Source organism: Sarcophilus harrisii, chromosome 3 (assembly GCF_902635505.1).
Source record: "Sarcophilus harrisii chromosome 3, mSarHar1.11, whole genome shotgun sequence".
NCBI lineage: Eukaryota > Metazoa > Chordata > Mammalia > Dasyuromorphia > Dasyuridae > Sarcophilus > Sarcophilus harrisii.
In genome coordinates, this window is record NC_045428.1 from 501,208,557 (window position 1) to 501,227,002 (window position 18,446).

General features: G+C 37.8%; 1 protein-coding gene across 1 annotated transcript in view; it reads right to left on the reverse strand.

Moving 5' to 3' along the window:
* The window catches only part of MRPL48 (mitochondrial ribosomal protein L48), a 60,105-nt gene extending 53,740 nt beyond the window's left edge, over positions 1 to 6,365 (reverse strand). The window contains exon 1 of the mRNA XM_031961438.1: positions 6,196 to 6,365. Coding sequence (XP_031817298.1) covers positions 6,196 to 6,216 — 21 coding nt within the window. The 5' untranslated portion in view covers positions 6,217 to 6,365. The remainder of the gene's footprint in view (positions 1 to 6,195) is intronic.
* Between the last annotated feature and the right edge of the window lie 12,081 nt (positions 6,366 to 18,446).

Below are 18,446 nucleotides of genomic sequence, written 5' to 3' on the forward strand. Positions count from 1 at the left end.
AAATTTTAAATGGAACTCCAGTCTGCGTATGTAGTATGAGTACACATATGTATGTGTATACTAAAATTATTAAATAATAGGCATCTATCTAGTCATTTAATCCATCCACAATTAAAGATGCCCTTCTTGATTTCCAAAAGAGCTTATTATCATCCGTACTGCACATTCTGGCATTTAATTGTATTTCTGGTAATGCAATCTTGGGCTGCATAAATAGAAGTTTTGTGACCAGAATGAGGAAAGCAATCAGTGTGAAGTCCTTTGCCCTAGTAAGACCTTCTCTAGAGTACTGTGTTCAGTTCTGGGTACCTCACTTTAGAAAAGACATTGACAAGTTTGAGTGGGTCAGGACTGAGATGGAACTATGACACATAATGATTAGGTTTAGTAACTAAGAATATTTGTCTAGAGAAAAGAAAACTGGAAGAGAACATGACAGCTGTCATTATCAGAAGGGCTGGCTTGTGAAAGGATATTAAGAATTGTACTATTTAGTCCCACATAATAGAACTAAATTGTACTGTTTAGTACCACATAATAGAACTAACACCAGTGTGGGAGAAGGAAAAGGAGGAAAATTTTGACTCACCATGAGGAAAATCTTCCTAACAATTAGAGCTGTTTGAAAATAGGATAGAATGAATGTAGAGCAATGAGATTTTGGTCAATAAAAGTATTTAAACAGAAGTTGGATGACCACCTGTTAGTGATGTTGAGGGTACTCCTGTTTAGGAACAGATTGGACGAGATGAACTCTGATATTTCTTTCAATTCTATGTCTTAATATTGTTCACTATCTAATTATTTCATAGATGTTGTTCCTAATCTTCCAAAAAGATTATAAACTCCTTGAGGAGTATTGTTTTTATATTCCTGGTATAGGCTAAACGAATGCTAAGGACTAGCCCACACTCAATGTTTGCAGATGTGAATATATATACATATATATATTCATATATGTATGCATTTGTATATGTACATGTGTACATATGTGTGTGTTTGTACATTTATTACAGGTTACATTTAGGAATACTAAGGTATATATAAGAATGACACCATATACTTGTAGAACACTTGATACCACACTATGAAGTAATGTGGCAGAGATTATTCTTTCTGAAGATGAAGACTGGCTTTAAGTTACCTATCCGATAAGCAGCACAGTCAGGACTCAAACCTTAGTCTTCTGATTCCTGTACAGTGAGTGATATAGACACTGGACAGTGAGGAATGGCAGCATAAGTATCTACGTTCAAATACCAATTCTCTTAAGAACTGTTTCTGAGATTTTAGATGAGTCATTTCTTCTTAGTTTCATTATAGCTAAAATAAACCATTTGGAACAAATGATTTCTAAAGTCTCTTCTAACATTAAATAATACCTAAGAATACCTGCAATATCCACATCAAAGAGTTGTGGGAACAACCCTAAATCTAGGCTCTTTCTATTAATATCACATTGCTTCCACAGTATGTTCAAATCAAAACTTGCAGTCCATTTAACTAAAATCTACAAGACTTCAAAATTAATAACAGGGCTTCCCTTAAAGAATCAGAATTTTTTAAAAGACCAACATAACAAACCTTTCCTTTGAAAGGTTCATCAGTAATTGGAATAACAGGAAGATAAGTGCAATTTCCATTTTAATTCCGTCTTCCTTGCCAGAGTTTCATGACCTAAATTCACATAGTTGCCCTTTGTTAGGGCAAAGGTTTCTAAAATGAGGGCCCCTCCCAGGGGCACAGAGGCACATGATAAGCCAGTAACTGGAGAGTAGGAACATAGGTTGAGTATCTTTTTCCCACAAATATGGTATAGCTTGTGTCTAAGACAACCACACTTCTGTACTTCCCAGCTCCTCCCATTTCCTAGCAAACTTACAACTTATCCCTAGCTGCCCTGGCACTGGCTCTTCAGGAAAGCTATAATATAAATTCCATCTGGGCACTTCCCTGACCCTCCTCCCTGCTCAATTATCTTAGGAACTGAACCCCTCCCTTGTTTCCCCGCTTTCTTCCCCCATCACCTCATGGCTTTAGCAGATAGTGCTCAGCTGGCTCTGTGCTCAGGGCAAAGGCAGATCCCTCTCTTCATTTTAAATGATACATGGTGAGTTGTACAGGATGAACAGGCCAAAAAGAGTTGTAATATACACCAAAAGATCTCATAGTATCTTTCTCCTAAAATGTCTCCTTTTTCCAAACTTCCCTATTAACTAAGGATACTCCATCTTTCCTGTCACAATGGCAGTGACAGTTCACAACCATCCTGGATCCTTCACTCACACTTACCTCATCCCACATAAACAACAGTTGTTAAATCTTGCTAATTCTACCTCCATAACAGCTCTTCACATCTGTTTCTACTGATGAAGTTCCATCCTAGCTTAGACCACCATTAACTTTCACCTACACTATTTCAATAAGTTCCTAATCTTCCTAACTCAAGTTTCTCCCCAATCCAATCCATCCTCCACATACTTGCAATGCAGAGAGCTCCCTATTGACTCTAGAATCAAATATGTCCCTGATATCTCATTCATCTTTAATTTCTATTTTTGGTGTAAATTTTGTAATGTACATTAATTTATGTTCATGTTTATAACATAAATAAATGTGCTTATATTTGGGTACAGACTCAAAAATTTCTAAGGGATGCATGAGTAAAAACTTGGAAGCAACTGATGCCGAGCACCATGTAGGCAAACTTTATGAGCATGACAGATTCTCCAGGATTAAAGCAAGGACTAAAATAAAAAACTAGTGCCAATAAAAGCATGTAAGCTCAGTTGTATTTTTTGTTTCTAACAGGATTTATCAGGGTACCCACGACAGAGGGTCTCTCTTCTTTCTATGGCAAATTTTGGTCCTTGAGTAAATTTATGATTTACTGATTATAACTGCTGAACTATGTATGGAGGAAAATGATTAAATAGAAAAATACTATACAGTCAAATAAGTTAATGGTGGGATGATTTGTGAATATAGGCCTTTTAAGTGACAAAGGAATTTTTTAAAAACAAAATCAGACAACATTAAGGGAAGAAACAAATATACATATGCATGGTCCAAGATACAGGTAAAAACAGAAATAAACAGGTTCAAAGAATAGTTATAAATGCATGTGATAAAAAAGAAATCATAGAATCTCTGAATAGTAATGGATCTTAATATTTGTCTAATCCAATCCAGCTCTAAAGAGGAATCACTTCTACAAAATCCTTGGTAACTGGTTATCCAGCCTCCACTTGAAAACGTCCAGTGATAATAAACAAGCGAGTTTATTCAGCTTTTTAGACAGTTCTATGGTTGGGAATTTTTCCCATATATCAAGCCAAAATCTGCCTTTTTACAACCTTAAGCCATTGCTCCAAACAAAACAAATCTCATACATCATACTATCCCCTACTAAGCTATTTCTTCTCTAGGGTTACCATATCATATGAAGCCCTCAAATAATATAATTTGTAGCCCAATTCATCAGCTCTCTCTTCCTTCAAGATATTATATGATATATTTCCTGATTCCCCCAAATTGCTAGTGCCTTCCTTCCCCAGCTACCCTGTGTTTATTTTCTTTGTATTTATTCTATATTTACTTATGTCCATGTTTTCTCTTCCCTACCATTAGAATTTAAGCTATTTGCAAGTAGGGATTGTTTGTTTCATTTTGTCTATATTTTTTTTGGTACATAATAGATGTTTAATAAATGCTTATTGGTTGAATGATCACACTGGTTGCTTGAAATATGCTCAAGTTTATTAATTTCCTTCCTGAAATATGGCAGCCCAAACTGAATAGTTTGAGCTGGGAGAGGTCAAGAGGCATTCTGGGCACTAAAATTCTAGTAATATCACTTAGTTTCTAGTAATTTCATTTAAGATTGCATTAGCAAGAAGGTCCACATGTGATGTAATGACTATGTATATTAGCTTAGAAAAGGTATATAAACTACAAAGATACACAATCTTTGTTCAATTAAGGGTGTATGAGTCTTAGTCAATGAAAGGATATGCTAATAAAAAAGCCTTCTCCACAATGCTATGTCTCAGGACTAAATCTGTAAATGACTATATTCCAGGTGACAATAAATCACTAGGAAGAAAGACACTGTAAGAGCCCTCTTTCAAGTTGCCCAAATTTTAGGATAAATTGAATGGAGACTGGATTATCTGTTAAAATATAAATTCACTGAGGGCAGAGATTTGTTTTTGATTTTATCTTTGTATACATCTAGCATCTAGCACAAGACTCCAAATATATGAGAAGCTTAACAAATGTTCAATGAATTGGATTATGAGACAGAGCCAATATCTGTAGATGCAACTTAACAAAGGGTCATTTTTGCTTTCTAGCCTGGTAGAACCTAATTACTAAAAGATTTAGTTTCTTCTATACTGCTTATGAAGAGCAAGATAGCAGTACCTTACACCCAGTACTGCCCTAATTCCAGAGAACATAAGAGGTAGCTGCAGGCTGGCTCTCTAATCTATTTAGCCCAAATTGTCTAACTCTACTCCATAACACTCCTCCCAGTCAGCAACAGTCATTCAGAAAATCAAAGGTACACATAATTTAGATCTGGAAGGACCCAAAGAGATCGTTTTGTAATTTACAGATGAGGAAATTGAGATCAAATTGTTAAATGTCCCCAGTTACATATGAGATAAAGCTGGGAAAGGTAGAATAGTGTTAGTTGTGGAAAAAAAAAGGCTAAGGAATTTGAACTTGAACATCATTTGGTAAGCAAAGGGGAGTCAGTGGATTGTCATGTGGATCACAATATAGTATTTTCACTTTTTTTGTTGTTGTTTGCTTCTTTTTGTTTTCTTTCTCATTTTTTGATCTGATTTTTCTTGTGCAGCATGATGTATAGATATGTATGAAGAATTGTACATGTTCAACATATACTGCATTACTTGCTGTCTAAGAGAGGAAATGGGGAAAAGAGGGAGAAAAATTTGTAACACAAAGTTTTGCAAGGGTGAATGTTGAAAACTATTTACATATATTTTGAAAATAAAAGCTATCATTATTATTATTATTATTATTTTTTTTTTTTTTTGCTGAGGCAATTGGAGTTAAGTGACTTGCCCAGGGACACACAGCTAGGACGTGTTAAGTGTCTGAGGCCAGATTTGAACTCGGGTCTTCCTGACTTCAGGGCTGGTGCTCTATCCACTGTACCCTAAAAGCTATTATTTTTTGAAAAAAAGGAGTCATTGGAGGATTATGAGCAGAAGCATAATATAACCACATCTATACCTAAGAAATAATATTTTGGCAGCTGTACAACGGATAGAATGGAAAGAAGAAAAGGAAGAAAGGCAGAAAAACCATTAAGGAATTACTGCAATACCACTAGCAAGTCATCTGACCCGAGCCTCAGTTTGTTAGCTCAGGTATCGTAAATGTGAAATATGAGGTTCCGAGGGGATGCGATGGAGATGCGCAAGCGCAGTTAAGTCTGAAGCTCGCTCACGAGAACCTCCGGGCCCAAGGCACAGGTTTGGGAATCCCTACAGAGCGTTAGTGGCGAGCGGGGGCGTGGATGAGGTGGGCGGGAAAGGTGAGAGAGAAGCGGCGCTGCATCCCGCTTCAGAAGAGAGAAGAAGTAGAAGAGAAGGCGGAGAATCAGGATGAAAGGGAAAAACACCTTAAGAGCCCAAAAAGCTGGATCCCTGGTTGGCCAAAGACGCATCCCCAAAGGGGCAAATAAACTTAGATGGGGGGAGGGATTTTATTTTATATTTATTAATAATGTGATAACTTATTAATAGCTGATAAGTGACTTCTGGTGGAAATTTAGCATTTTCTCCAATTATTGAAAAAAACTACACTGCGAAAGAAGTGTATCGGCTTGAGCAGCCTGCCAAAGGGTTCCGCGGCACCAGAAAGGTGGCGGGGCCCCTGCACCGACGCTGCGCGCCCCTGAGCGGACCCCCTTTGGGTCTGGCCTCCACATGTCACATGACGTGGGTGGACACGGATCCCTCCCCCTACTCTGACCTTGGGTGCCGTACGAGATCGGCAGGACACGTGCGGGAAGCCTGACAGGACTCCCCGGCGCAAGGGCTGCTGGGAAAGCCCCCACCTCGCCCTTGAGCTCCGAGCCGCTGATGTCCGCACGGTTCCCCCGCTTCGGGCCCGCGCCCCCCCGCCTCTCCCTGGCGGCCCCAAGAGTCCCGCCGTTACCTTCCCCAAGGCGCCGCTCATCCTTCCTGGTCGGGGTCCTCCACAGCCTCACGGCCCCCAAGACTCAGCAGCCACAGAAACCGGAAGCGCACTCGGACGGCCGGAATCAAAACGGGTCCGTCGCGACAACGCGGTCCCGCGGCTGCACAAACTTAGTTCCGGGGAGACAATCCCGGGCTTTTGCCGGCTTTGCAGCTGGGGGCGGGCACGCGCCGCGCGCGCGCGCCCAGCCTCCCTCGGCCTTCTCTCTCAGACCTTTCTCGCTGCGCTCTTTACCGAAGGCTCGGATGAGACCTGTGTGCGAATCCTACCAAACAAACAAACCCTCCTGTGCGGGAGATCCCTAACAAACCGGGAGGGTGGAGATTTCGGAGTGGAGCTGCGGCCCCAGCCAACGTGGGCAGTCTGACTGAGCGAATGAGAAGGAAATGCATTTCTGGCATACAGGGATTGTGCGTCAACATACATGAGAAAGAAGCTTAGAAAGTGAATGGAGGTGTAGAAAAGTGAGGCGGGATAGGTCTTTGGAGACGATTAAATGGAGACAGGAAGGACTGTGATTTTTTTCTCCACGATTCATGGGAGCCATAAAAAATGACCACGTATTAGGGCATAAAACTCAACATCAAGTGCAGGAAGGCAGGAATAGGAAGTGCGTTTTCCCCAAGATCATGATGCAATAAAAAGGACAAGCAATGAAAGGCCAGGGGAAAATAGGCCAGAAATTAATTGGAAACTGAATAATCTCATCCTTTTTTTTTTATTTAATAGCCTTTTATTTACAGGTTATATGCATGGGTAACTTTACAGAATTAACAATTGCCAAACCTCTTGTTCCAATTTTTCACCTCTTACACCCCCACCCCCTCCCCTAGATGGCAGGATGACCAGTAGATGTTAAATATATTAAAATATAACTTAGATACACAATAAGTATTCATGACCAAACTGTTATTTTGCTGTACAAAAAGAATCAGACTCTGAAATATTGTACAATTAGCTTGTGAAGGAAATAAAAACTGCAGGTGTGCATAAATATAGGGATTGGGAGTTCAATGTAATGGTTTTTAGTCATCTCCCAGAGTTATTTTTCTGGGCATAGCTAGTTCAGTTCATTACTGCTCCATTGGAACTGATTTGGTTGATCTCGTTGCTGAGGATGGCCGGGTCCATCAGGACTGGTCATCATCTAGTATTGTTGTAGAGGTATATAATGATCTCCTGGTCCTGCTCATTTCACTCAGCATCAGTTCGTGTAAGTCTCTCCAGGCCTTTCTGAAATCATCCTGTTGGTCATTTCTTACAGAACAGTAATATTCCATAATTGAATAATCTCATCCTAAAGAATGAATGGATGAAACAATAAATCATAGACACAATCAACAATTTCATCCAAGAGAACAAAAACAATGAGACAACATATCAAAATGTGTGGGATGCATCCAAAGTGGTTGTTAGAGGACATTTTATATCTCTAGATGCTTTCTTGTATAAAATAGAGAAAAAGAAGATCAATGATTTGGGATTACAACTAAAAAAATAACAAATTAAAAATTCCCAATTAAATACCAAGTTTGAAATTTTGAAAATAAAGGAGGAGATAAATAAAATTGAAAGTAAGAAAACTATTGAATAAATAAAACTAAGAATTGGTTTTATGAAAAAAACCCAACAAAATAGATAAGCCTTTAGTTAATTTGATTAGAAAAAGGAAAGAAGAGACTGTGTGAGAAAACCAGATATAAAATGTCAAGTACCTCAGAGGGGAGTTGTCAAAATGTCACCTGCAGGAAGGGGAGCAATATAGAATAAGATGGTAGGTAGGTTAGTCTATGGAGGACTTTAAATGTTAAACTAAAGAAACTAAGTGATATTGATTCTAGGGTAAATTTACTCACTAACCATTTATTAACCATCTGCTATAGCCAAGCATTGTGCTAAGTGCTACAATCTGATATAAAGATAAAAACAAAGGCCACTGCCCTCAAGGAGTTTACATTCTATTGGAGGAAGCAACAGATACATATATGCCAAACACAGAATAAAAATTTAGCAGTTTCAGGGCAGAGGAGTCACTAGTAGTTGGGGAAAATTAGAAAGTTCTCAGGGAGGAGGTGGCTGTTTAGCTGAGCTTTGAAAATGAAGCTAGATATTTTAAGAAGCAGCAGTGAAGGAGGAGGGGGTTCCTGGCAGGGAAGACAGCCTGTACATAGCACAGAGAAGGCAGATGGAATGTCTTGAATACGGGAGAGCAAGTAGTTGGCTAAGCCGCAGAGTACATTAGGAAAAGTAATATTTGGTAAGTGAACAGATGGGCAGGGTCCAAATGAGGAAGGGTCTTGTTTGTCCTTTGTTTTTGAAGAACACTGAAGACATCACTGTGTTGGGCAGTGGGTGATGTTTTGACTTGCTTGTGAAATAAGGATTTAAGTCAGACTGAGTTGCATAAAGTCATCAGTCTCCCTCTTTTCCTCAGTCATTAAAGTCCAGTGACAGAAGTCAAGATGAGTGGCAATAGCCAGAGAGGCAGTGGATGACCCTGGTGTCTTTGATGTCTGATCAGGCTCTAAGCATTCCCCAGTGCCTGCTTCAGCCATCTCCGTGACTGTGGGAACAAACTGTTTCCATCTGCCCATGCTCAAACCAATAGGTTTGAGGCCTATCAGTTACCCTCAACCTGGTTAATTAAGTCTTTCCACTAAGAAATTTGTACCAAGATGACCGGAAAAGGGCAATTTGGAACTCTGCCCAAAGGGCTATCTAACTCTGCATACTCCTTGACCCAGCAGTGTCTCTACTGGGCCTGTATCCCAAAAAAATCATCAAAAAAAGGAAAAGGACCCACATATGCAAAACCTTTTTCAGCATCCTTTTTTGTAGTGGCAAGGAACCGGAAAGTGAGTGGACCCCCCCCCAACAGCTGGAAAATGGCTGAATAAATTGTGGTATCTGAATGCAATGGAATATGATTGTTCTATAATAAATGATGAGCAGGCTGGTTTCAGAAAACCCTGGAAAGATTTATATGAATTGATGCTGAGTGAAGTGAGCAGAGAACCAAGAGAACATTGTATATAGTAATAGCAAAGTTATGTGATAATCCAAAACCATTTGGTACTGGCTAAGAAATAGAACAGTGGATCGGTGGAATAAATCAGCTACACATGACACAATATAATCAAGACGTATAACAATCTCGTATTTGATAACCTTCAAACTAGCTTCTGGGATGAGAACTCACTATTTTACAAAAATTGTTGGGAAAACTGGAAAATAATATGTCAGAAACTCTGCAGAGACCTACATCTCACATCCCACAACAAAATAAAGTCAAAATGGGTACATGAATTGGGCATAAAGGATGATACCATAAATAAATTAGAAAATCAAGGGATAATTTACCTATCGGATCTTTGGAGAAGGAAGGAATTTATGATCAAAGACAAACTAGAGAACATTATGAAAGGCAAAATGGACAACTTTGCTTATATTAAATTAAAAAGTTTTTGCACAAACAAACCCAACAGAAACAAGATTAAAAGGAAAGTAAAAAATGGTGGAGGGAAAGGAAACTTTACAGCCAGTGTTTCTGTTAAAAATCTTATCTCTAAAATATGTAAAGAACTGTGTCAAATTTAGAAGAATACAAGTCATTCCTCAATTGACACATGGTCAAAGAAGAATAGACAATTTTCAGCTTGATGAAATTAAAACCATTTATAGTCATATGAAAAAATGCTTTAAAGCACTATTGATTAAAGAAATGCAAATTAAAACAATTCTGAGGCATCACTTTATACCTTTCAGATTGGCTAAGATGACAGGAAAAGATAATGATAAATGTTGGCGGGGATGTAGGGACATTAATGCATTGTTGTGGAATTGTGAAATGATCCAACCATTCTGCAGAGCAATCTAAAACTATGCCCAAAGGGATATAAAACTGTGTATACTCTTTGACCCAGCAGTGTCATTACTCTGTTTCCCAAGGAAATCATAAAGAAGGGGAAAGGATCCACATGTGCAAAAATATTTATAGCATCTTTTTTTTTTTTTTTGTGGTAGCAAAGAACTAGAAAAGTAGTGGATGTCCATTAATTGGGGGAATATCTGATTAAGTTGTGGTATATGAACATAATGGAATATTATTGTTCTACAAAAAATAACAAACTGATTTTAGAAAGGCCTGGAAAGATTTACATGAACTCATGCTGAGTGAAACAAGCAGAACCAGGAATACATTGTACACAATAACAGCAAGAAAGTGCAATGGTCAACTACGAAAGACTTGGGTTTTTCTCAGTGCTTCAGTGATCTGAAGCAATCCCAATAGACTGGACAGAAAATGCCATCTACCTCCAGAAAAAAAACTATGGAGATTTAATATAAATCAAATGCTATATTCACTTCTTTTTTTCTGTTTTTTTTTTTCTTCTACCATGGTTTTCCCTTTTACTCTGATTTCTCTTTCCCAACATGATTCATAAAGCAATGTGTATTAAAAATAAATATAAATTTTAAAAATTATGTAGTGATCAATTGTGATGGACTTGGCTCTTTGCAACAATGGAGTGATTCAAAGCAATTACAATAGACTAGGGATGGAAAATGCCAGTCATATCCAGAAAGAGAACTATGAAGACTGAATGTGGATCAAAGCATAGTATTTTCACCTTTTTGTTTGTTTCTTGTTTTTTTTTTTCCCTTTTGGTCTGATTTTTCTTGTACAACATAACAAATATGTAAATATGTTAAAAGCATTGCACTTATCTAACCCATATCAGATTGCTTGCTCTTCTCGAGGAGAGGGAATAAGGGAGAGAGGGAGGAAAATTTATAACATTAAGTTTTACAAAAATGTATGTAGAAAATTATCTTTATGTGTATTTGGAAAAATAAAATACTCTTAAAATTTTTTAAAAAGAAAGAAAACTTTTACCAGGGCATGGTCATTGTGTATGCTACTGTTACTTTTTTTTTAAATTTAGAAAACTATTTTTTGGAAACTGAGTGGATGCCCATCAGTTGGAGAATGGTTGAATAAGTTATGGTATATGAATGTTATAGAATATTATCGTTCTATAAGAAATGATCAGCAGGATGATTTCAGAGAGGCCTGGAGAGACTTACAGGAATTGATGCTAAGTGAAATAAACAGAACCAGGAGATCATTGTACAGAACAAGACTATACAATGATCAATTCTGATGGGTGTGGCTCTTTTCAACAATAAGATGATTCAGACCAGTTCCAATGATCTTGTAATGAAGAGAGCCTTCTACACCCAGAGAGAGAACTGTAAGAACTAAGTATGGATCACAACATAGCATTTTCACTTTTTTTGTTGTTGTTTGTTTGCATTTTTTTTCCTTTCTGATTTGATTTTTCTTGTGCAGAAAGATAATTATATATGCATGCATATACTGTATTTAACATATATTTTTACCATGTTTAACATATATTGGATTACTTGCTATCTAGGGGAGCGGTAAGGGGGGAAGGGGAATTGGAGCACAACGTTTTGCAAGGGTCAATGTTGAAAAATCATTCATGCATATCTTTTGAAAATTAAAAAGCTTTAATAAAATAATAAAAATATTTTTTCTAACTACCTATAAATTTTTTAACATTCATTTTTAAAATTCTTCACTTCCAAATTCTCTCTTTCCTTTACTCACCTCTCCCCTAATTGGTAAGCAATTTGATATAGAGTATATCCATACAATCATGCAAAACATGTTTTCATATAGGTCATGGTGTGAAACATTAAAAAAAACAAGAAAAATAAGTGAAAAAATGTATCCTTCCATCTGTATTCATATTCCATCATTTTCTTTTTCTAGAGCTTTTCTCATCATGAGTACTTTAGATTTGTCTTAGATGTATTATTGAAAATAATTAAATCATTCAGTTGACCATCATATAACACTTCTGTTACTGGGTACGATATTCTCCTGGTTCTGCTCACTTCACTTTGCATCCGTTCATATGTCTTTCCAGGTGTTTCTGAAACCTGTCTGTTCATTATTTCTTACAGCACAGTAGTATTTCATCAAAATCATACACAACAGATTGTTCAGCCATTCTCCAATTGATGGACATACCCTCAATTTCTAATTTTTTTTGCCACCATAGAAAGAGCCACTATAAATACTTTTTGCACAAATAGATCCTTTCCTCAATTTTTTTTTAAATCTCTTTGGGATACAGAACTAGTAGGATATTGTTGGATAAAAGGGTATGCAGAGTTTTATAGCTTCAAAGTATTCCTTAGCAAGAAAACTCCCCAGGATTGTTTTGCTTCTAAGTTGGCAATATTATATTATCCTAGGCACAGAAGCACAGGATCAGAGGGTCTAGAACTTAGAACATAGGGGGGCCAACCTGAAAAGATCTTTAGACCACTGACCTGTAGAGCTGGAATTTGTCCCCCATGCTTAGGTATATCTGCTAATTCTATAATCTATGTTCTAAGGTACCTAACAGTTTTGAAACTGGGTAATTCCATGGGAGGACAGAGTTGGTAATGATCACGGGCCTTGGAGAGACTTACACGAACTGATGCTGAGTGAAATGAGCAGGACCAGGAGATCATTATATACTTCAACAACAATGTTATATGATGACCAGTTCTGATGGATCAGGCCATCCTCAGCAAGGAGATCAACCAAATCATTTCCAATGGAGCAGGAATGAACTGAACCAGCTACGCCCAGAAAAAGAACTCTGGGAGATGACTAAAAACCATTACATTGAATTCCCAATCCCTATATTTATGCACACCTGCATTTTTTATTTCCTTCACAGGCGAATTGTACAATATTTCAGTCTGATTCTTTTTGCACAGCAAAATAACGTTTTGGTCATGTATACTTATTGTGTATCTAATTTATATTTTAATGTACTTAACATCTACTGGTCATCCTGCCATCTGGGTGAGGGGGTGGGGGGGTAAGAGGTGAAAAAATGGAACAAGAGGTTTGGCAATTGTTAATGCTGTAAAGTTACCCATGCATATATCCTGTAAATAAAGGCTATTAAATAAAAAAAAAAAAAAAATGATCACGGGCCTGTAGCATGGGGGTCCTGAGCAGTTGATGCATTTGCTTCACTGACTCACCAGGGGGCACTCCCTCCTCCTCCACCACTTTGGCCATTCCTGCAGTCCTATCTAACACTAAGGAGAGGCTGCTAGGTACATGGGGCTGGGATATTGTGCTACTCCCCTGATCCGTACCCAGGCCTGAAGTTTGGATTGGGCTGAGCAGAAAGGGGGTGTAAGGGAAAGGGGGGAGCTTGGCCTCTAGAGAGAATTGAGGCTTCCTTTTCTCATTAAATCCTCATCCCAGCACCCTAAGGATAAATGTATTTAAAACTTGGATTATGGCTCCTGAAAACAGGAAAATAAAAAGATAATCACTTTACAAAATGGTTCAGGGATTAGACAGGCATTTTATTCCTACATACAAAAGAAATGCTAAACATAATAGACACAGCATGCAAAAAAAAAAAATCCTTAAAATAGGATTCAGTGACAACTTAAAATCACTGTTAAAATTTACTGGGATATAAATACTTAAGTCTCATCAAAACATAAAGAACTTTACATGGCTGCTGATTAGACATTTTATCTTTTACTTTGCCAAATAATTCTTGTTTTGTTACCTCTATAACAGCCAGGATTGGGGCTCTCCCCTTGCTGGTGGCTGTTCTTACTGACAGAAACTTCCCCTGCTTTTGGCCAGCTCTGACTTGATGTAATCCAAAACCTATGAATCTCTTGCACTCACAACTTCATCTACAAATCTGGATGGTGGCAGGTTGTAATGAAGAAATGTTGCCCTTGCTATCCCTTCCATTCATGGAGAATGGAGAAACAAAATGCATTAAAATAAATCCAATGCAACCAAAATTAGAAGAAAGGCTAGAGAAGGAAAATTTTATAGCAATTTTCTCTGATAAAGGCCTAATTTCTCAAATATTTAGGGAACTGTGCCAAATTAATAAAACTAAGAGCCATTTTCCAATTGATACTCAAAAGATAAGAACAGGCAGTTTTCAAAATAGAAAATCAAAGTCATATTAAAAATGCTCTAAATCACTAATAGAGAAGTGGAAATTAAAACAATACTAGGGTACCTAACAGATCACACCTATCAGACTGGCTAATGACAGAAAAATAATTACAAATGCTGGAGGAGATGTTGAAAAAATAGGTACACTAATTCATTGTTGGTGGTATAGTGAATCAATCCTACCATTCTGGAGAACTTTTAGAACTATGACAAAGAGATATAAAACTGCATTTATATCCAGCAATATCACTATTAGGTCTATATTCCAAAAAGATCAAAGAAAAAGAAAAAGGACCCATTTGTAGAAAAAATACTTATAGCAACTCTTTTTGTGGTGGCAAAGAATTGGGTAATGGTTTAATTAGTTGTGGTATATGATTGTGACAGAATACTATTGTGCTATAAGAAATAAGGAGGGAGATGGTGTCTGAAAATCTTGAAAAGACTTGTGTGAGCTGATTCAAAATAAAGTCAGGAGAAGCAAGAAAACATTGTACATAGTAACAGCAAAAAAATTTTTTTTTGCTTTTTTTGAATAACTTTATTTTGGGAGAGTTCCTTATATATACATAAAATGAACACACCACTGTTGACAAACAAAAATAGCATTTAATCATTTCCAGCCTTATAAATTTTTAAAAGTGATTTAGTTATAAAGTTTAGATATCTCAGCAAGTATCACCTTGCAGGACCATCATCACATTTAAACCACAGACTTATTGTCTTTTTTTTTTTTTTTTTTAAATAGCCTTTTATTTACAGGATATATGCATGGGTAACTTTACAGCATTAACAATTGCCAAACCTCTTGTTCCAATTTTTCACCTCTTACCCCCCCACCCCTCCCTTAGATGGCAGCATGACCAGTAGATGTTAAATACATTAAAATATAAATTAGATACACAATAAGTATACATGATCAAAACGTTATTTTGCTGTACAAAAAGAATCAGATTCTGAAATATTGTACAATTAGCTTGTGAAGGAAATCAAAAATGCATGTGGGCATAAATATAGGGATTGGGAATTCAATGTAATGGTTTTTAATCATCTCCCACTGCATCTAGTTAACTACAGTATTTCTAAGCATAATCACACTGATTGAGTGCAATGTGAACTACATCAAAATTCATATGGATGTCACACAATGACAGCATTGTAACAAGTAACATTAGTGACCTCCAACATACAGAAGTTGAATTAGACCATTCAAGGTAACAGCAATATTTTAATGATGATCAACTGTGAAAGACTGATCAATGCAATGATCTAAAACTGTTCCAAAATGAAAAATACTATTCAAGTCCAGAGACAAAATTGGTGAATTCTGAATATTTACTGAAGCATTTTCCTTTACCTTATTTTCTTCTTCTTTTTTGGGGTGTGTGTGTGTGAGGCAATTGAGATTAAGTGACTTAACCAGGTTCACATAGCTACTAAGTGTTGCATCTAAGGCCAGATTTAGACTCAGGTCTTCCTGGCTTCTGGGCTGGTGCTCCATCCACTACACCAGTTAGCTATCCCCTCTTCTTCTAGTGCTTGTTTTGCAACATGACTAATAATGTTAACATGTTTTGCATGACTTCATATGTGATGACTGCATTAGCATCCTGGATACCCTAGAATCAATCAGCCAGAGTCAGGATAAGCAAAAGTCCTTGGTCTTTATTCTTGGTTTTTAGAGGTAGAAGTGAATTGGATGGATGCTGAAGCTCCACAACCACCTTCTTCCTCATCTACCACCAAAGTGACCCTGGCTAGTCTTACTCCACCACCTAGTCCCTCCTACAATTCTCGGTATACACCAATTATCAAGCCAGCACAGGATAGTGGGAAGGGCCATTTTCCAAGCATATGCTTATAGAGTATTGTCCAATTGGTAATTAGCCTTAAGTGCTCGGTTGTCTGACCTCAGTGCATCAACTCAAGAGTTTCAGCCCTTTACATCTGCCACTTTCTTTTGTTTTAGAACACAGGTGGTGATGCCATCCTTGACTTCTCAGGGAGGTCAGAGCCCCCAAAAGGAGATGATCACACCCTCCCTAACATCTCAGGAAAGGAGATGAAAAGCACCAAAGGCAAATGGGGATTGCTAGTGGGTTTCTGGGCCAAAGGGTCTTATTAGAAACAGGTATGCACAAACCCATCAGCATGGGAGGTATTACACAAGCACATAGCAATAATGCACAGGCTATTAGTGATGACTCTCCCCACAGTCAGTACAGGCTCAATGTGGTGTAACAAACATGAATTGTACATGTAAATAGTGATATAATAAACAATATGAATCAACATGGTATTGTAAAAGATTTCCAGAAGTCCTAGAAGGAGGATATATAAACAACAGTCACACATATGCCTTTTTCAGCAGCCAAGAGATAGTCCCAAACCAATTTATTGTCCATTGCTTCACGTATCAGGGAATCCAATGATTACTGCAAGTTTTTGAAGTCCTGCAATAGTCTTTTTATATGTTAGGGAATCCAATGATTCCTGCAGATTTTGAAGTCTTGCAACAGTCTTATCATTTCTCAGAAAATCCAATGATTCCTGAGGGTTTTCAAGTCCTACAACAATCTTATGTTTCAGAGAATCCAATAATTCCTGAGGTTTTTCAAGTCCTACAGCAATCTTATCATGTCTCAGAGAATCCAATTATTCCTGCATATTTTGAAGTCCTGCAACAGTCTTATCATTTCTCAGAAAATCCAATGATTCCTGAGGGTTTTGAAGTCTAACAATTTTTGATGTCCATGAGTCAAGTGCTATAACTGCCATGCTCTTTCAGTGGTGGGCACAGTCAGCAATGGAACCACCCAATGTTTCTTGGGTCTTCTCCTTCGTTTCAAGGATCTGCTCTGTCTCTCTCTGATGGACGAGGCAAAAAAGGCTTGTTGAAACCCATCTGATTCCTTCTTCATCTGTGGAGATACAAGCACAGCCTCTCCCCCAAGCAGTTAACTTACCTGATCCCTTCCATTTACCACTTTCTGGATCTCTCCACATCACCTGGCAATTATCTAAAAATAGTGGAGCTGCTCGCACTGGACACTGTCCTTCCGGTGGGTTATAAAACCTGTCTGCCGGAGCCAGTGCATCTTTGTCAAAAATCAAGAAGTTAATAGTATAAAGGACTAGATTTAGAAATTCTCTAGGGTTACCTGTGGCTCCCCCTTTCTTTTGTTTTTGGAGGAGCATCTTAATGTCTCTGTTTGTCCTCTCTACTATTGCCTGTCCTTGAGGGTTAAAAGGTATGCCAATGGTGTGTAAAATCTTATACTGTGCACAAAAGTGTGCAAAATGTTTAGAAGTATATATGCAGGTCCATTATCTGTTTTTATGGCTTGTGGCACATCCATAATTGCAAATGTTTGGATAAGGAATTCAGTGACCACTTGGGTTGTCACTTTTGCTGCTGGTATTACAAAAGTGAATACTGAAAAAGTGTCTACCACAACATGGATAAAAGACAGGTGACCAAAAGATTTAGAATGGGTCACATCCATTTGCCAAATTCCATTGGGTCTCAAACCACAAGGGTTCTTCCCTGGAGGCAGTGTAGGAGCGTGGAAAGGAAGGCAAGCTGTACAGGCTTTTACGATGCTCCTAGCTTCCTCTCTTGTTATTCTAAATTGTAAACGTAAAGATTGAGTAGCCTGATGATATTTAGAATGAGATTCTTGGGCTTCTTGAAATAAAGGAGTATTGACCAACATAGTTAGAAGGCTATCTGCCTTTGAATTACCATCAAAAATAGGACCTGGAAGTCCACTATGAGAGTGGACATGCAAGATGCCACTACAAGGACAGTCAAATATGGAATGTCCCTCTTCCAGTCCTTCTTTGCTCTTATAAACCTTTTTATAATTACATCATTACAGCATACCGATTATGTGTGAACTTAGAGAACCATTACATCACCATGCTAAGTCTTAAGTATATATGTGAACTAGAGAATTAATCTCATCAAATCCACTGAGTTAACACCTTGGCCAAGAGATAGTCCAAAACCAATCTATTGTCCATTGCTTCACATGCCAGAGAATCCAACGATCCCCACAAGTTTTTGAAGTCCTGCAATAGTCTTTTTTATGTGTTAGGGAATCCAATGATTCCAGCAGATTTTGAAATTCTGCAACAGTCTTATCATTTCTCAGAAAATCCAATGATTCCTGAG